This window comes from Panicum virgatum, chromosome 6N (genome assembly GCF_016808335.1).
Source record: "Panicum virgatum strain AP13 chromosome 6N, P.virgatum_v5, whole genome shotgun sequence".
NCBI lineage: Eukaryota > Viridiplantae > Streptophyta > Magnoliopsida > Poales > Poaceae > Panicum > Panicum virgatum.
The window spans coordinates 23256955-23276565 of NC_053150.1; the positions used below are offsets into that span (position 1 = coordinate 23256955).

At 45.4% G+C, this 19611-nt stretch overlaps 2 protein-coding genes across 3 annotated transcripts; one reads left to right on the forward strand and one right to left on the reverse strand.

The window, feature by feature from the left end:
- Positions 1-9097: 9097 nt before the first annotated feature.
- LOC120679346 (transmembrane 9 superfamily member 11-like) lies at positions 9098-11387 on the forward strand. The gene is made up of 2 exons (XM_039960915.1): positions 9098-10685; positions 10772-11387. Exons 1-2 carry the CDS (start codon positions 9144-9146, stop codon positions 11228-11230), a joined length of 2001 nt encoding a protein of 666 aa, XP_039816849.1. The 5' UTR covers positions 9098-9143; the 3' UTR covers positions 11231-11387.
- A 1047-nt stretch (positions 11388-12434) lies between these two features.
- LOC120677523 lies at positions 12435-17843 on the reverse strand. Of its 2 annotated transcripts, none has more exons than XM_039958675.1 (6): positions 16583-17843; positions 15634-15725; positions 15148-15222; positions 14761-14822; positions 13708-13777; positions 12435-13442 (listed from the first exon to the last, which is right to left on the reverse strand). In XM_039958675.1, the coding sequence occupies exons 1-6, from the start codon at positions 17787-17789 to the stop codon at positions 12726-12728; spliced, it is 2223 nt and encodes a 740-aa protein (XP_039814609.1). In that variant the 5' UTR covers positions 17790-17843; the 3' UTR covers positions 12435-12725. The 2 variants fall into 2 exon arrangements, with proteins under 2 accessions (XP_039814609.1, XP_039814608.1); XM_039958674.1 differs by having other exon boundaries at positions 13708-13816.
- Positions 17844-19611: the final 1768 nt, after the last annotated feature.

Genomic DNA, 19611 nt, shown 5'->3' on the forward strand with positions numbered 1-19611 from the left:
GACTTCCCATTGGGGGATATACTTCACAATCGGGATGCCACTGGATGAATTTCAAAGTGGGCAGTTGAACTGGGAGACTTGGAAATCAACTTCAAGCCAAGAACAGTAACCAAGTCACAAGCACTAGTCGACTTCTTAGCTAAATGGCGAGAAAATCATATTCCAGCACCTCATAACATTCCAGAGCATTGGGTAATGTACTTTGACAGCTCACTGAAGCTCGACGGAGGCGGCTGGGAGTTCTGTTCATCTCCCCCAAGGGAGAGCAATTGAAGTATCTGTTCCAAATCTTGTTCAAGGTCTCCAACAATGAAGCTAAATACGAGGCACTGTTACATGGCCTTCGACTAGCAGTTTCTCTCGGCATCTAGCAACTACTTGTCTACGGCGATTCTCTACTCGTCGTCCAGCAAGTAAATAAAGAATGGGACATCAACAAGGATACAATGGACGCATACGTCAAAGAAATCAGGAAGCTCGAAAACAAGTTCTCAAGATTGGAAATCCACCACATAGATCGTGACAACAACGTGGGATCCGATGTCCTTTCCAAACTTGGATCTACTCGAGCAGCTGTTCCACCTAGAGTCTTTGTTCATGAACTTCATCATCCATCAGTCAAGGTACAAAGCCAACAAACCGCTGACACGGAGGCCCCAGCCACAGTCAGAGAGGTACTGATGATTGAAGAAGATTGGCGGATCCAGTTTATCGACTTCATCAAGGAATTTAAGCATCCACCACATGTTGATCCTAAAAGCGCTGAAGCTGCCTGCATCATCAGGCATAGCAAGGGTTTCGTCATTGTCAGCGACAACCTATACAAGCGCTCTACTTCTGGCATCCTCATGAAGTGCGTTACCCTTGAAGAAGGAAAAGATATCCTCAGAGAGATACACAAAGGAGTTTGCGGCAACCACGCCGCATCAAGGACACTAGCCGGCAAGGCTTATAGGTCAGGTTTTTTCTGGCCAACAGCCATTTCAGATGCAGAAGACCTTGTCAGATGATGGCTTGGCTGCCAATTCTTCAGCAAAAAGACTCACGTCCCAGCACACAACCTGATAACAATCCCTCCATCATGGCTATTCGCCTGTTGGAGTTTGGACATGATTGGACCATTAACGGTAGCTCCAGGAGGATTCAATCATGTGCTGGTAGCAGTCGACAAGTTTACCAAGTGGATCAAGTACAAGCCCATTGTCAAGATCTCATCCAATAGAGCAATGGATTTTATCTCCGACATCATTCACCGGTTCGGATTTCCCCACACCATCATTACGGATCTTGGCTCTAACTTAACGTCACAATCTTTTTGGGATTTTTGTGACAACTCATGCATTGAGGTCAAATATGCTTTCGTAGCTCACCCTCGAGCAATTGGTCAAGTAGAGCGCGTCAACGGCTTAGTACTCGACGGCTTGAAGAAAAGAGTCTATGACGCTAACACCAAGAAAGGTGGCAAGTGGATTCAAGAACTACCCTATGTGGTCTGGGGGCTGCGGACGCAGCCTAGCAAAGCAACTGGACAGTCTCCTTTCTTCCTCACTTATGGGTCAGAGCTATACTACCCACAGATATCATGTGAAAATCTCCAAGAGTAGAAGCCTATCAAGAAGGAGAAGCAGATGAAGCTCGACAACTTGAGTTAGATTCAGTCAAAGAAGCCAGAATCAATGCTTTAACACAATCGGCTAGATATCTTCAAGGAGTCAGACGCTATCATGATTGCAATGTCCAGCTTTCAACATTGGAGATCTAGTATTACGAAGGATTCAAGATGAGACAGGATTGCACAAGTTAAATTCCAGATGGGACGGTCCTTTCATTGTAACTAAGGTTACAAGACCTGGATCATACAGAATCACTAATGCAGATGGCAATGAGGTACCCAATTCCTGGAATATTGAGCACTTACGCAGATTTTATCCTTGATCCAAGTAATATGGTGATGTCAGTTGATCTCTTTAATAAAGCAAAGGCCTTCATCAGCTTTTTTACTACATTAAAGGCAGTTTTCAACTTGACAGCATAATTTCTTATTACTCTCCAAAAAGTTCATCCAACCAGGATAATCTTTACGGATTCATACCGACCTGGATAACTCCCTCAGGATAGCTTACACAGTTTTCCATCAGGAAAACTATACAAGTCACATCCCTGTCCTTAATATAAGGACACAACCTACTCGCTAGCTCGAGAAGGTATATGGATACCTTTACTAGTTTGTCCATCTTGGGTAACTCGACGGAGTTCATCCTTACAGGTCAACTATAAGGAACTCCAGCCTTGTGTCAAAAGGCAAAACTACTCGCTCGCTCGAGTATGTTATGGATACTACTCAATTTTGTCCTTCTGGGGTAACCCGACGGGATTCATCCTAACCGGTCAATCTTAGTAGTTACTCCAGTCTATATGATAGACACCCTACTCACTGGCTCGAATAGGTATCGGATATTTTTAAGATGGTTTCATCTTGGATAACTCGACGGAGTTCATCCTAACAGATCTATCTCAAAAATTACTCCAGTCCTTGGGTAGGACACCCTACTTGCTTGCTTGAGTAGTTAATGGATATCTTCATAGTCTTTCTATCTGGGTAATCTGACGGGATTCACCCTAACTGATCAAACTAGAGAGATCACTCCATGCGAACATTCTATTCGATTGCTCGAGTAGTTTGTACTTGTCCTACGGTATCAGATTATACTTCTGAAGACACACCAACAACAGGATAAAAGCAATATCTACAAAGATAGGATCTTACAGAAGATTACAAGAACTGTTATAGGCAAATCATTTTGCCAAGTTCTTTAAAATCTCCTCAGCAATCACTTCTGACTCTTTATAATATTCCTGGAATTTCTTGTCAGAACAGTCAGGAGCTATTCCTTTAGCTATGGGAGCCAAGTTGTGCTGAGGCCAATAAGACTTGAGTACTCCAATCATATGGGTCAGGTAATTCTTGGAAGTAGCCGTCATGACGTCAAAGAACTTCTTGGGAGCCTCTTCAAGATGCTCTACCAAGGACTTGTTACTCGATGGATCCTCAAAATCTACCATATCCACGATGACCTGAGCTGCTGCTACTAGTCGAGTATGATCACTTGGAGAACCTAATAGAAGCATCAATGATTGTCATTGGCAAAGCAATATCAAGACAAAAGATTAAATACTCACAAGCTTGAGCGATCTGCAACTATTCTTGAAGCTTTGACATATCCTCCTAGAGATTTGATTTCTCTTCTTCAAGACTTTCGATCTGTCACTTCATGTCACAAAGTTCTAGATGATGCTTTCGGTTTGCTTCGTATAGCTTGTTCCGAGCAGCAAGGGATTCATCTAGTCATTTGGCAATCAGGACATTCTGCTGTTCCAAGGTTTTCTGATTGTCAACGGTCTTATATAAAGCATGAGACTTCATGAAAGACCTATTGGCAACATCCTATATCATACAAGGCAAGACTGGTTAGATATCACCAAACTACTCGACACATGCAAGTAGCAGCAGAGGAAGGCACACCTTGGTATATTTGAAGCACCATTGCATAGAATCTGTGAGTTTCTTCATATTGTCTACAGACAACAAAGGGTCATCAAAAAGTTCTTTACCCAACTCCTCTTGGGTAGATTGTGGCATCGACTGAAAGGGTACTAGTCGAACAGTTGGGTTCCTTGACCCTTCAGCTTTTTCATTGCCACATCCAGCGGTGTTTGAAGTACCTTCACCAGCTGCAGAAGGAGTAGATGCGGGTACCTTAAGAGGTGGCTCTTTTGACGTCCCAGGCATGTCCACACTCGGGGAGAGAATAGTCGAGTTCTCGATCAATCCAATTACTGGAGACTTAGGGGTGGAACGAGTACTTGCTTCGGGACTACTCTCCATCTAGTTACAGAAGTCCTGGATTTGGTCTTTCTCTTGTGCTGAAAGATATTGGATCCTAGCCAAGCAAGATTCCAAATAAGAAGGCTGAGGCAAATAGGATGCAATTAAAGAATATCAGATTCTTACTGGCCAGCATCAAGATGAGGTATTTTCCTCTGTAGCAAAGCTCCAAGAGCGGCCTTCCATTTTTTGCTTTCATCAGCAGCATCTACTGAAGTTGGAGGCATACAATGCCATGTCTTATAATTTTTCTGCGAAATAAGCAAGGATTTGTCAGAAGATCAAAAACTTTAACAACAAGTACTCGGTAGTGTTTCCCAAACACTTACCCATGCATTCTCAGGAGGATTCTTTGCCCAGAAGAGTGTTGGAAGCTTCAAAGACTTGTCGAAGTTATCGTGTACTTTGCAGCATCTCTTGACTACTTCGGACTGAGCCATTGGTTCTGGCGACATTCTAGTGGGATCCTGTGTACCTTCATATCTGAAGGCAGGATGTTTCCGAAGTTGGAGAGGCTAGACCCGACGGCTCACAAAGGAGAAAACCACATGATCACCGGTGATTCCTTTATTTTTCCAATTCGCAATGGCTCTGAGGATGCACTCAACTTGCTTGCCACCAGGTCCATTACTCGACCAGTTTCCTTGAACTTGGGGGGCACAAGGAACTCTTTCTAGAAGTGGAGATTCAAAGTTTCCGACATGAAACCAGAATTTCTTCCACTCGATTCCTTTACCTGCTGGATCATACGCTAAGTACTCGTCCCGAGTTTCAGGGCAGAGTATTAGTTCACATCCACTGACGACGGCAGGTTTGTTGGAATTTGGGACGGGGACAAGGATGAAGAAATGTTGAAAAAGGTGAAAGTGGGGAAGAATGCCAAGGAATGCTTCGCAGAAATGAGTAAAATAGAAAGATGCAAAATGGATTGGGGACTCAGATGATGCAATTGGATTCCCCAGAATTGCAGAAGAGCATAGAAAAACTCTGACACGGGAAGTGCAAGGCCGCGTTCCACGAAATCACGGAACACAATGGTTTCAAGGGTACCTTCCATAGGGTAATCTTCTCCTTTCCCTGCACGCCATTGGATCACGCCCTGAGTTTGGAGGAGCCCCATATTCTCCAGATCTTGCACCGCTGATTCAGATATTTTACTTTTGCACCAGCCCGTTGAAAGATTGGCAATTGCTTCGTCTTCAACCTTGGATTTGTCTTTCTTGGGAGCCATCTCAATGTCATGAGTTTAGGCTCGGGGGCTATGAGAGGAGCTATGGATGGCACAGGCAGTGAGCAGATATGAATCTGAATTTGATGGCGGCCAGGAGTTAAAAGAGTTAAAACCCTAGAAGTGACTAAACGGGTTTATATGGTCTCTGATGGCAATTTCGTGAAAACCAGGAAGATCAACATATTCTTTCTTCTTCAGGGAGGTTTTCATCACTTATTCTGCCACGAGATCTTTTTGATTCTTAAATCTAAATTGATAGATTTAAATTCAAGACTCGATGGCTGTGGGATATGTGTATCAGAGATTTATTTTTCGAATTTTTTTGAAAATAATGAAGAAAAAGGACTGAAGTTACCCTCACCCTGATTCTGCGATTAAACCTAAGGCTCGGGGGCTACTCCATATGGAGCGCGAGTACTTCGCGCACCATATATGATCAAGATTTCGGGGCTTGAGCACCTCACAGCTTCGGAGCAACCAAAAGTACTTGGAGGACTACTCGACATATCTGAGGGAAGGCAAGAAAGACGTTCTGACTACTTGAAGTACTCGAAGACGCCCAGCCAAGTATTCGACATCTGCAGGACTCGGCTACGAAGGGCTCGGGGGCTTGTCAGACCCGGGGCAGCGGGACTGCTTATAGGCATAGAATGTTCTAGAGTAAGGGATAGCTCATGGATGTACCTTACTTTTCTTGTAACTACCCGGATAGGCGTAGAACTAGCCGCAGTATAAAGAAAACTACCCGATCGTGCTGTAGTAGGACTCCAACTGTACTCGGCTAGGACTTTCCATGTAAACCTGTCCCCCTGGATATATAAGGGCGGGCAGGGACACCCTCGAAATACATCAACACCTAAGGCAATACAAACCACCACACATGGCATAGGGTATTATGCAACTCGCGGCCCGAACCTGTCTAAATCTTTGTGTTCCTTGCACCATCGAGTTCCAGAGCCGTTGATCCCTACCTACAAACCTTACTGCTAAGGGTATCCCTGAGCAGGCTTGGCAGTAAGCACCGACACCGTGGCCCTGCGGAGGGCTCGATCGAGGGGGCCTCAAACAAGGCGGAGTTTCCCCCCGTACTGAGGCCCTGCGGAGGGCACGGCCGAGGGGGCCTCGAACGAGGCAGAGGTGCAGCGCGCTACCAGGGGCCTCGGGCGAGACGGAGATCGCTCTGCGGCCTGTGAGGCCTCGGACGAACCATGCTCCGGTGTTGGGCCGTGGGCCAAGCGCGTATTTGGGCCTTTGGCCTGGAGAGGATTTGGGTGTCCAAGCATAGATGATGGCAAAGCACCGGGGGGGCTTTGGACTGGTTGGCTAATTGTGTTTTGCGTTTTTGAAAGCATTTTAATCCCTAGGTTAGGGTGCCCCATATTATGGTACCCGATAGTTCTTTATTCATGACATATCGTTTCATGCACAAATATAGCATCATTTTAATACATGCATTCATACATGCATTATAGTGACCCAACCGTCGGAGAACGAGCCCGTTGAGCCAACCGAGTCTGTTGAGTCTGAGCACGGTTTCGAGTCTGTGGTTGAGCCCGAGGAAAACCAAGGCAAGCAGCTAAGCATGATTCCTTGTACCCATTTAATTTGATTTAATTTAGTTATTTAATTTGGGTATTATTGGGTTATATATATTATATTGTTAATTGCATTATTGTACCTACTTTTACGCATTACCCTTCCTTGATATTGGTATCCTTGTCCTTATCACATGTGTCAATTAAATACTCAACTTGACTAGACGCTTAGCCTTGCTTAGAGTATTTTATGCTACTTGGTAGAAAAGGAAAGAATGATTTAGAGTCATCACACTTACTCGGTTATCCTTGATCGCACTTGTAAAACTTTGGTCATGCTGGAATGATAGTATCGAGGTTTGAGCGGAATGGTAGGGCCTAGAGATAGGAATAACATGGGCTTAGTCCACTTGGATCATTTAAGGACCGTCCGTGGATGACATCGGCTTTGAGCATTTTATTGTGCTACCACATATCCTAAATAATAGAAGGGATGAACCAATTACCTTCTTTGACTTGGTCTTTAATGCACGGTCCTAGATATGTGGCTAAAGGGCTATGTAGAGAGGCTTAAGGATGTCCATGGTGGATCTAGGTGACTATCCGCATAAGCTAGGTGTGATATTCATTGGTCGAGGCTTGTTGGGAACGGTTGACACGCCCCTTGTCCAACATGATCGGTTGGGTGAGCCGCATGGTCCTAGTGTCGTGTGGGAAAAGTAATACACACTTGCAAGGTTTGAATCAATTCGAATTACCGCGCTCTCGGATATGAGCACGCTCTTTATCCGCCAAATTCTTCCTAGAAAGTTTCGTTTATGTTGGAAACGGTTTATGATGCTTTTATGTTTAATTGTTTTATTCCTATTATAATTAACTAAAACTTGTGGTGGGCTGGGCAAGATTAATTAATTTTGCTAGAGAGCTAGATGTTGGTTAAAGAGCTCATGCTTATGCAATAACAACTTAACCGTAAAGCCTCATTTGATCCCACTTGCATAATCCTTATTTATTTAATCGTGTAAGTCTTGCGAGTACCTTTTGTACTCATCATGCTTTCCTTTTAAAACTAAGTTGCAGGTGAGCCGGAAGTTATTTTTCACCACTTCTATCCCGCCGATCCCAGTGCGGAGGAGTAGGTCCTTGTGGTTGCAATGGCGCCCTTGAGCAAGATGCTATTGCTTTTGCGTTTTAATAATATTCTGCTGCGTACTCGACTTTTGGGAGAACATGACAAGACACTAAACTTTATTTTCATGTCTCTTTTCTATAACTCATGAACCAAGATTTGTATGGAATTGATGAACCATTTTATTTTCACGAACCCTCCTATAATGAACTTATAATAATTAATTGTTGTACTCCTTTTATGTTTAAAATTACTCTTTATGGTTCATTGGTGATATATCCTTCTAACGGTATGTGTGTGATCCTGGGCATGTTGTGGAGCATATACTGGGACTACCAAATTTGATATTTTTTTAAGTGAATGACGTGTTAGTTGTCAGAATCTCTAGATGTGGGTGCGTGATACGCTCTTAGCCGAACATGTGCTAGCTCTCATCTTAAGATTGATGGCCGACGGGCCGACGGTTCGCTTAAAACGGTGTCAAATTAGGTGGTTCTTACCACGCCCCTCAGTTTTGTCTACTCGGCTCTGAGAGTATCAGGTGACTACTAAGCACTATTTTTTTGGAAAAGAGAAACTTTATTGATTTCAAGAAGGATACATCGAGCTGATACATCATTTTGAAACTTTCCCGGCCTCTGCCGAAAGTGCACACAGCTTACAGAAGTTTGATAAAATCCTGACAGACTAATGACTGATTGATTGTCGATCCTAAGAATAGACCACCACCTATGTGCCCGGACAAAAAAATCATTGGCCACCTATGCCCAAAAAAAAAGTTTCCCAAAAAAGAGACACCGCTACAAGAATATCCTGTGCTGCTGAAGGATAGTCCACATACGGAGCTAGTGTGTAGTCGAGAATATAACCTGCAAAAAGAAAGATTGTTTGTTATAAAAAACCACTGCATTTCTGCAGAACCAAACAGACCAACACAAGTTTGCCGCGCCACAAGAACTAGTGGTTTAAAATTTTTTGATAATCCATTTAGCCTGCTCTCAAACATACTAGACACGTTGCGAGGTTTGAGTATGCTCCAGGCCGCATAGACCGAAACCCATACCATTCGTGTGAATCGGCAGTCAAAAAACAGATGATGCATCGTTTCATTTTCATGACAGAAACAGCACTGTTGGTTTTCTTGATAGTTTCATTTAGCTAGATTATCTTTTTATAAGAATGACACCTCGCCTAAGATACTACTGAGCACTATGAGCAGCACTACATTTTTTCACTTTTCTTGGTTCCTAAGCAAAGCACGCGTAGTCAATAAGAACGGGTTGCTGAACACATTCAGGGATCGCTTCTTCCAGGTTGCAGCTCGATCGCTTCCCCAACCTCGAAGTGGAAGGCCATAGCGCCATGGCTCCTCTCTGCACGTCCACCACCATCACCTTCCTGCTCATCCTCCTCACCCATTCCGTGCACTCCCCGGCCGCCGCATTCTACCTCCCCGGAAGCTATCCTCAGCGGTACCGCCCCGGCGACACCCTGGCCGCCAAGGTAAATTCCCTGACCTCGCCGTCGTCGAAGCTCCCCTACCCCTACTACTACTCCCTCCCCTTCTGCACCCCGCAAGACGGCGTCCGCCACGCCGCCGAGAGCCTCGGCGAGCTCCTCCTCGGTGATCGCATCGAGACATCGCCGTACCGTTTCTCCATGCTAAACAACACCACCCCATTGTTCCTCTGCCGCACCGACCCACTGCCTCCCCACACCGCCGAGCTCATCAAGTCCCGAATCGACGACTCCTACCAGGTCAACCTCCTCCTAGACACGCTCCCGGTGATGCGCTACGTGAAGAACCCGATTGCGCCCGACATGCTCCTCCGGTCCACCGGCTTTCCCATCGGCGTGCGCGCCGACGACGGCGAGTACTACGTCTACAACCACCACAAGCTCACCGTGCTGGTGAACAAGCAGAACGGCACCACCAGGGTTGAGACATTGATGGCGACCGCCGACGGGGCCGAGCTGATCAGTTTCAACGGCGGCAAGGAGGGCGGCGGCTACACGGTCGTCGGGTTCGAGGTCGTCCCGTGCAGCGTGGATCACGATGCAGCGGCTGTCAAGGACAAGAACATGTACGACGAGATCGCGTCGAAGGCTGCCGCCGGGTGCGACCCGTCGGTGGTCGGCATGCGCGTGCATGACAACCGGTCTCTGGTCTTCTCCTACGAGGTGACCTTCGTGGAGAGCAGCATCGAGTGGCCGTCGCGCTGGGACGCGTACCTCGAGATGGGCGGCGCCAAGGTTCACTGGTTCTCCATCCTCAACTCCATCGTGGTGGTCGCGTTCCTGGCCGCGATCGTGCTCGTCATCCTGCTGCGCACCGTGCGGCGCGACCTCGCGCAGTACGAGGATCTGGGCAGCGAGTCGGGAACGCAGGCGGACGAGCTGGCCGGGTGGAAGATCGTGGCGGGCGACGTGTTCAGGGAGCCCAGCCACCCGTTCCTCCTCTGCGTGCTGGTCGGCGACGGCGTGCGCATCCTAGGCATGGGCGTGGTCACCATCATCTTCGCCGCGCTCGGGTTCATGTCGCCCGCGTGCCGCGGTGCGCTGGTCACAGGCATGCTCTGCTTCTACCTCGTCCTAGGCGTTGCCGCCGGGTACACCTCTGTGGCCGTCTGGAAGACTGTCCGGCAGGGCGACATCGCCGGGTGGAAGTCCGTGGCGTGGCGCGCCTCCTTCGCCTTCCCTGGAGTCGGGTTTGCCGTGTTCACCGTGCTCAACTGCGTGCTCTGGTACAACGGCAGCACCGGCGCCGTGCCGTTCCTGCTGTTCCTCGTCATCCTCCTCCTGTGGTTCTTCGTGTCCGTGCCGCTCACCCTCGCCGGCGGCCTCATAGCTTCCCGTGTCGGTCACATCGAGTTTCCCATCAAGACCAACAAGATCGCGCGCCATGTAAATGATCCTTCATTCGTTCAAGAGCTTCGTAGTCTTTGACAAATACTGAACATTGTACTGACATTGCAAGAAAAAAATGGCAGGTACCGGCGGCGCAGTGCTCGCCGTGGGTGTTCGTGGCGATGGCGGGAACGCTGCCGTTCGGGACGCTGTTCATCGAGCTCTTCTTCATCATGTCGAGCCTGTGGCTGGGCCGCGTCTACTACGTGTTCGGGTTCCTGCTGGTGGTGCTGGCGCTGCTGGTGACGGTGTGCGCTGAGGTGTCGGTGGTGCTGACGTACATGGGCCTGTGCGTGGAGGACTGGCGATGGTGGTGGCGCGCCTTCTTCGCCTCCGGTTCCGTCGCGCTCTACATCCTGGGATACGCCGTCTACTACCTGGTGTTCGACCTGCACAGCCTCGCGGGGCCCGTGTCCGCCGCGCTGTACGTCGGGTACTCCCTGCTCATGGCACTCGCCGTCATGCTCGCCACCGGCGCCGTTGGGCTCGGCGCGTCCTTCTGTTTCGTCCACTACCTCTTCTCCACCGTCAAGCTGGACTGATTACTGTCGTACGAGTAGCCATGTGCCGATGATGACCCATTCGAGCCGTATGTGTCGTGCTTTGACTTTTTTAAAAAACAAATAAGAGTGTCGTGATATTTTTATTTTTTGGTTTGATTAGATCATGTATGGTCATGTTTTTTTTCCAATCGAAACGATTTTTAGCTACAAGTTGTCGAAATCATATCAATGGTTGTGGAAATCAAAGATTCTAAATCAAGTTACAAGTCCCCAAGCTAGAACACAAAATTATAGGATAACCATGTCGTAAAGCTGGTAGCCTGGTACAATGAATAATATTGGCCATAAATTATATGAGAATCGAAATATTTGTTGAGCATAATTACCAATGTTCAATGTATGACTTTCCCTTGCTTACAATCAACATATATATGTGACAAAATTGCATAATAGAATCGAGATATTTACAAGCGTAATTAGCAATGTTAATTGTGTGATTTTCCCTTGCTTCAGATCTTATGCACAGCTTTGGTCATCTTGCTTGAGGCCACGGCCTATCAGTCTGACCTCGCCTTGCTTCAGATCTCATTTATGGCTTACAGGCATCAAAGTCGTCCCAACTTTGCTTCATCCATCGTGCAGCTCTAACCTTTTCGTAGAACGGAGGCGTCTTATTGTTCCTCTTCACGCAAGAAATACGGCCTTTTCGTAGAACGGAGGCGTCTTATTGTTCCTCTTCACGCAAGAAATACGGCTTATATTCAACTCGCACAAAGAAACAAGGAGCCATTAGGTTTCACAAATCACAAAGTCAAGCAGAAGCACGAATTGACGTAGACAAGTTTAATATACACCACGCACCTAATGACGTACACAAGTTAGGCCTCCAAATTTACTGCAACTTAAAACATGGTGTGAAAACATAAGGGTTCCCTACAGACCCCTCCGGTAGAGAAAGGAATTTGGAGAGCTCCCATAAGAGGATCTGCGTACATATTTACTTAACCCTCTAAATTAATTTGAAATAGAGGCTATTTAGAGGATTTGCTCTCTGCTGGAGTTGCTCTTAATATACACTCCGACCGAACTATGTAATAGAAATTCCTACACGTACTGAATGAAAAGTACGAACACAAATGTAGCATACATAGATACACTTAGACAACAGGCATGCAGAATACAAGGGCTCAGCAGTCAGCACATCAGAAGCCACGCTGAGAAGCAAAGCTCAACACAACCGAAATACAGTCGCAGTCTTGCAGACGCCTGGGATCAGCACATTATCCAAAACAAACAATTGGTACAAATCCAAGTACAAATAAGTAAAAACTTCCTTCAGAGGTTTGAAAGACGGGTGAAAAGCAATGTCAACAGAAGGTAAACCATTTGCTACAGCTAGGGGCATCAGAACCCGTTTCACCATCTCAGGGTGTTCCAAGGGCTGCGCTCTCCCAGCGAACACCTATGTGATCTAAGGCAAACGCCTGTAACAAGTACACAACAAGCAAGATTCATCTAAAGAGAATGGTATAAGTTAATATTTGTCCTTGGCTCCCAGTCCACGGGACTTGGGTCGCCTTACAGCGGTCAAGGGGGTGGCAATGCCCTGGCCATCCCTCCCAAGCCCGGAGCCTGGGACAAACCCCATTTTTGCCATCATTTTGGATCCAAAACCCTTTGTGTGTCTCTCAAAGGAGCCAACACCACTGGTCTCCAGTGCCCGCACATTTCGCCTTGACTCTGGCCTCACTTTACTTGGCTCTGATCTTACTTTGATGGGTTCTGTCCTTGCCTTAATTGCCTCAGCCTCACTGTCAAACTCTACACCGAGTCCAAGAGATTTGGGACGATGGATGGCTTGTATTGGCTTCACTATACCTTGGCCATCTTTGCCCAGGCCAGTGCCCTCAATGAACCCCATTTTTGCCATCATTTTCGAACCGAAGCCCTTGGTGTGCACCTCAAAGGAGCCCAGCTGGGTGGAGTTGATTTCAGCAGCTTTTCCACATGAGGCATCACCACCAATTGAGTCAACAGCTATTGTCTCCGTTACTGACTCTGCCATGGTGCCACGTGAGACAAAAGATACAGGACGTTCTGCAAATGAGATCTGCTTCTTGGAAGATGATTTCTTTCCACTGGATTCCCGATGTTTTGCTAACTTTCCCGGAGCTGAAAGGCCCTTCCATCCTGCTGGCCCTTTAAAGTTCTCCCAGTTGACAGAAAAGCCCTCAGGTTCAGTCCCCAAAAGCTGAAATCAATGACAAAAAGTGGTTAGATGACAGATTGAAACAATTAGAAGTCAAGGAGATTACAATCAAGAAGGGATTGGTTTTTTTTTTGTGGTGGTGGTGGGGGGGTGGGGGGGGGGACAGTTTGATATTCAAAGCTTTCAAGTGATATAATACAAGTACAGATTATATCACCTTCAGAAATGAATAAAAGTGTGGAAATAGTAAACAAAACTTTGAACAGGAGGGAAAGTTTCTATGAAAAAATTCTTAAGATAGCCCTACCTTTTCAAGTCGAATTTGGCCATCGGCAGATGGCAAGGAAGACTGTCCAGTTAATGTCACAGTGACAAATCTGCAAAGCAGAATTATTGACTTATACGCAGGGTATAAGCTATATAAGTGAAAATGTTAGCTCCAAATCATGAATGTGATCCTTAATAATGAAGTTTGTCCGTTTCAGATTTATGAGATAACAAAATGAACAGGAAAAATTCCAAAAAGAATTTTAAATAAAAAATGGTGGAAATAATACTTGCTTGACTCTATTAGTCATAATTCAAGGAAGAATTAAGCAGCCATGGGTACATCCAATACAACACAGATTTATTAAACATGGAAGATAAAAAAGAAGAGTGCAATAGGAATTCAAATTGAATAACCAAGCTGGCAGGTCATGGGAGGTGCAAAGTCCTGTAGCTCACTCCCATAACCAAGCTGGCAATATAACCAGGTTATGGTAGTAGCTACATGCAGGGACACATCGCTTACGTATTTGTCCTTATCAGACAGTATGCGCAATGAACACGACAAGAATGTCGGTGTCATATATTTCGTATCAGTGCCCATGCAACAAAGGGAGTGATTTGAGCTAGCCACTAAACCCTTTACCATCATCCACACAGGACGAATGGCTCATTGCAGGAGAGGTCATGCACCTTCCTACCTCAAGAGATGAGTTAGATGATGTAGCAAAATTAAAGTCATAAACAGTTATTTGTGTGAATTATTAAGGTGTAAGGCTGTAAGCAGGGATGGTAGCCACAACTGCTCAGGAACCTTTTCTGCTAGTGCATGGCCACTATCCTTGCAGGCCTGCAGTAAATCCCCAGGGCTCTGACCAGGATAAACTCACACGCAGTGATATGTGCGATTGGTGTCCTCTTCACTTTGCTGCAACATAAATCTCAAGGATTTTTTAAATGTTAAAAATGGAAAGAATGCACTGCCATGAACATAACTCCCAATTTATAGCCATAAAAGTATTTCTATCTAGGGTTTACAAATCATTTTAGTACAAGATGATAGGAATATATGACCCTCAAATCAGTTAGTTACCTCCTCTTGCCTGAACCTTGACATCCGCTCTTTAATTGATAAATAGATGCAAGGCGTTGTACCTACAGAAGTAAACCAGAACTCAGAACATACATCTTGCAAACAGGAATAAGAATGTATACATAAATAACAAAATCTGTTTAGAATTAATATCGATATGGTACTTTCATGATTTTTCAGGTGCAAAATTGACCGGAACTGTCCATTACTGACTGGTTTAATGGCATATGTTTCATCTGTTGTACAGTACATTTTTAATGTGTATCACTATAAGTATAAAGAGCATGCACATGGTCGAAGTTCAATAATTGATTTAAAACAAGTATTTATCACAAACTGCCACCGCAAGCTCCAAAGAGATATTGGATGATAAATTACCATTCATACCTGAGAACAATCTCGAGTATGCATTGGTTGGAAGCATACCATATCAACCTGATCCACAACCATTTTCCTCAACTTCTGCAGATAGAAAAAGCAACAGACTACTAACCAAAGAAGCTTATGTGAATAATAAAAGAGAAGGAACAGCTATCACAAAAAAAAAAGACCAGATGTAGCCACTAACCACATTTCATTGAAATAAAATGTCAAAATGATAATATGTGCAGGTAACCAAACAACAGAAAAGCAACATGATAACATAGAAAAATCGTTCTTAAGGAATTTCTCTGCAATGCATATATTTTACAAAGAAACCAGCAGAAATAATAAATTGCAACTGCAAAGTGAAATTTTGATTATACCAAAGGTGAACAGTTGATAAGAAATAAGTATATTACACCAGAATCTTAATATTAAACAAGGCAATTATTACTACTTTCCTGTATTTACTATGACCAAGTTCAGTTCAACTAAAGCACAGTGACTCACAGCATTTATTTGACCCAGGTCAACTCCTCTACTTAGCATTCGTTGTTGACGCTTCTTTGCAATGAGTTCCTTCCTATGCTTCTTTTTTTCACCTGAATCACATAATCACATAATAAGCTAAGTTTACAACCCATCAGAAAGAAAATGCAGTGAAATGAAATGATGAGAGAGTAAATAGAGGTTAGAACTTATATGGTATTATAATTGTAATAACAGAAAACATGAATGTAGAAGGTAATCATAAATCATCTAGCATGAATAGGAAAATATTCTTTAAGTTTATCAGGCTTTACTTTGATATGAATATTTCTATTCATTACATAGACCACAAAGTTACAATCTCAGCTAACTGTACCATATCTATATGCATACTAATAAAATCATAATTGATGAAGAATATATCACACTTTAATAAATCTAACAAAGATGCTTTCTAGAACTTCTCCTGAAAGGCACCAATGAGAAATTGTGTTCCAATGCAACAACAATAAACCTCACCATTCATAGCAATATCAAACTGCCAGCGTTCTGATCAGAGCAGGTATCTCATAAAAAGGAGATTTCTTTAACCACTTCCAAAGAGAAGTTTCATATTAAAGCTTGGGGGTGGTTTCACCACCCTATCTCACTCTTCAACGCTGAGAGACCTACAGATGATAGTCGTATAATACGATTTATATGGTCCTTAACTTTGAATTCACATTCACAGGGTGCTAATATATTCTTATTCTCCAGTACACCTAGTGCTTCCAGTACACCTAGTGCTTTGAAGTATTTAAGCAATGCCTCTGAGAAGGTTTCTACAATTATATTAGGCTAACACATTCTCGAAATCATCCATATTCTCATTTAAAAAAATTAACAAACAACTTGCTGCAGAAAACAAAGGAAAACACAGCGCAAAATGGAGAACCTAATACCTGGCACACTATGATATTTTTTTGCTCACCTGGCACACTATGATATTTTTTGCTCTTCCTACCCTCATTAGGCCAGGATCGTGAGAGCTGAGAGGATGATGATCCAGTCTTCGAACCCTTACCCGACCTGTTGGCCATGCGTACATCCTTCACCAAGAACATATCCTCCAGTCCCATCACTCGCATACTTGGCAAATCCCGATCACAAACCATGCCCTTTCCCTTCTTCCGTTCAGCCGAGTTTGGCCTCTTCATCCCATACTGCTCGGATGCGGTCATTATTGCATAGCCCTCAAGCTTCCCCTTCCCCTTGTTCACAAAGCCATCCACATCCTCGTCGTCATCTGTATGCATCAGCTCTGCAGGGTCTGCATCACCCAAATTCAAACTGGCAATCCACTTACTGCTCAACATCTCCTCGCTCCCACCAATCCCTTCCATATAATCAGCGACAACCTGATCATCAACAGAAGAGGAATCCCCGATGCTCAAATCCTCATCTGATTCTGACCCTGATGATTCACCGTCGGTCTCCGAATCCCCATCATCCTCACTACCTTCCTCGTCACTTTCGCCATCATCATTCTCAAATTTCTCTCTCTCACCTGATTCTGATTCCGAAACCTCGTTAGAGCTGCTCCTCTCCTCCGATTCCGAGATGTCCTCCGTGTAGATCCTGACTCCCCCAATCGACAAAAATCCGGGATTGCGATTCACCTTATGCTGCTTCTTCCGCTTGGGCGTCAAGGAGGCATCTTCCTCCTCCAGCTCCTCCAATTCGAGCTCCATCTCCTCATTGCCGCTGTCCAAGAAACCTAGCCCAACATGTACAGACTCAGCGGCCCCTTCCTCGACCGCATCCACGTCCTTGTGAGACCCGAGCCCGCCGACGAACTCGGGGCCGTACGAGTACAGCGGGACGGAGGCCGCGGCCGGATCGGCGCAGGGGGCGGTGTCGATGGTCACCTCCAGCGCCTGCGCCCCCCGCTCGGAGTTGTAGCTGAACGGGACGGCGTGGCAGGCGCCGCCATCCGTCGTGTCGCCGCCGCGCCGGCCGGCCCCTCCCCGCACCCGCCCTCTGCCGCCCGAGGCCGGCGAGGAGAAGGCGGCAGCGACAGAGGCCGGGGATACGAAGGACGGGAGCTCGGGGACGGGGCGGCGCCTCCCGGCGCCAGCGCCGCGGCGGGGTCCGCCGGCGGTGGGGTTGCGCGCGTGGCGGCGCTTGCCGCCGGCCATGGGCGGCTAGGGTTGCGGTCTGCTACGAGATTCGTGCGGAGGGCGCGGGCGGAACCAACGCGCGTGCCGCGTCGCGTATTTGTAGCCGTCGCGGGGGTGCGGGTGGTTCGGGGAGGAACGGAGCGGCCCGGAGCCGTGGGTGGTGGGGTAGGTTTCGTAGCGGACAAGCCGCTTTTGATGCCTCGGTGGTTCGATATACATATACGTGGCATAAAATGCACAGGAGTTTGACATTAGCGTTATCTAGTCTAGATATATACAAACTATTGAAATACATATTTAGCTCCACAACTTACTAATTATGTCGCGTGAGGTTGAAATTACTATTTTTATGTTATAAAATGCAGTATTTATACTAATGTGGAGCTTACCTATGGCATTTTTAAATTTGTTCACTCAACTCTTTTAATTTTTTTAAAAAAAATTATCCAAAACTAGTACGGTGCACATATGACACACACATATTGAACTAAATATAAAATTATGTTAAAATTTATGCATTCATAGCCATTAGTTTTTATAGATATAATATTCTGTACATTATTGATACAAATTTACCGAGAAATGAAATTATAAAATAATCAGATCATATGTACATAACCATTGAAAGGCCTATAAAATAATCAGATCATATGTACATAACCATTGAAAGGCCTTTGTTTGGTTTTGGTAATTGAGTGACAATTGAGGTGGACTAATAAATGTTCATGTTAAGATACACAGGTGATTAGTTCATACAAAGACACTAGTATGAGCAACATGTGCCATGGAGAATAAATAGCTAAGAGTTGATGCTATGCTCACATAGTGTGATGAAGGAACTTATTGCATATGAGACATGACATGGAGTCATGTGACCAAAGTGGAGAAGATTAAGACAAGCCTTTGTGTCGATGGACCGGTTGCAAGTGTGAAGGCCAAGTTGGAGGCTTTGAAGCAACAAACCGAATGTGGCGAGGAAGCTTGAGCAAAGACTTGGCACCGATGGACAAAGGCAACGGTAAAGAACAAGTTAAGTTGGGATCAATGAACAAATAAGGTCACATGATGATATGAAGTTGATCATATCATTCAAGGAAGATCAAGCCAAGTGTTGACTCATGATGATGATCAAAAGACTTGATGGAGATTAGTGTTTGTGTGGCATCAACATTTGGGAAGATGAAATAGAATGCGCAAGACAAAGGTATGACTTGTAGGGCATTTCATTTCACCAGTCAAAGATTGTGTAGAGAAGTACATGACTGGATTTATGATAGATGGCCGTACTATCAAGAGGGGCAAACTTGTTTGCATATCGGTCATCTAGTGCCACTTGAGCAATCTAACATTGTGATGTTGCTAGGATCGAGTGGCGTGGTGAGATCAAGTGAAAATCCTTTGAAAATGATTGTGAAAATGCTAACACACATACACATGGTGTTGTTGGCACATTTGCAAAGGAGAAGGTGTTGGAGTTGATGTTGATCAACTTGGGGAAGCAAGAAAGGCATTTCGGTGTTCTCCGGACTCTAGGTTGGCTCTTGGAGTGGAATACTGCTTTGATCCATTGTGTTTTGGATCAAGTATTTATTTTGGTTATGTAGCCCTCTGAATAACCTTTCCATAGAGTCCAAGATCACCTAACTTGGACATCGGAGTTGAGAGTTAAGAGCGTTTTACTGAAGTACATTTCTACTGCTGCGGACGGTCCGCTTCAGGATGGTGGACGGTCCGCCGTTGTCTTGTTTGAGCTCGAACCGAACCGTTCTTGACTCTGGGTGGTGGTCCAAATTGTACTGCGGACCGCCCGGCCCGTGGGGGCGGATCGTCCGCCTTTAAA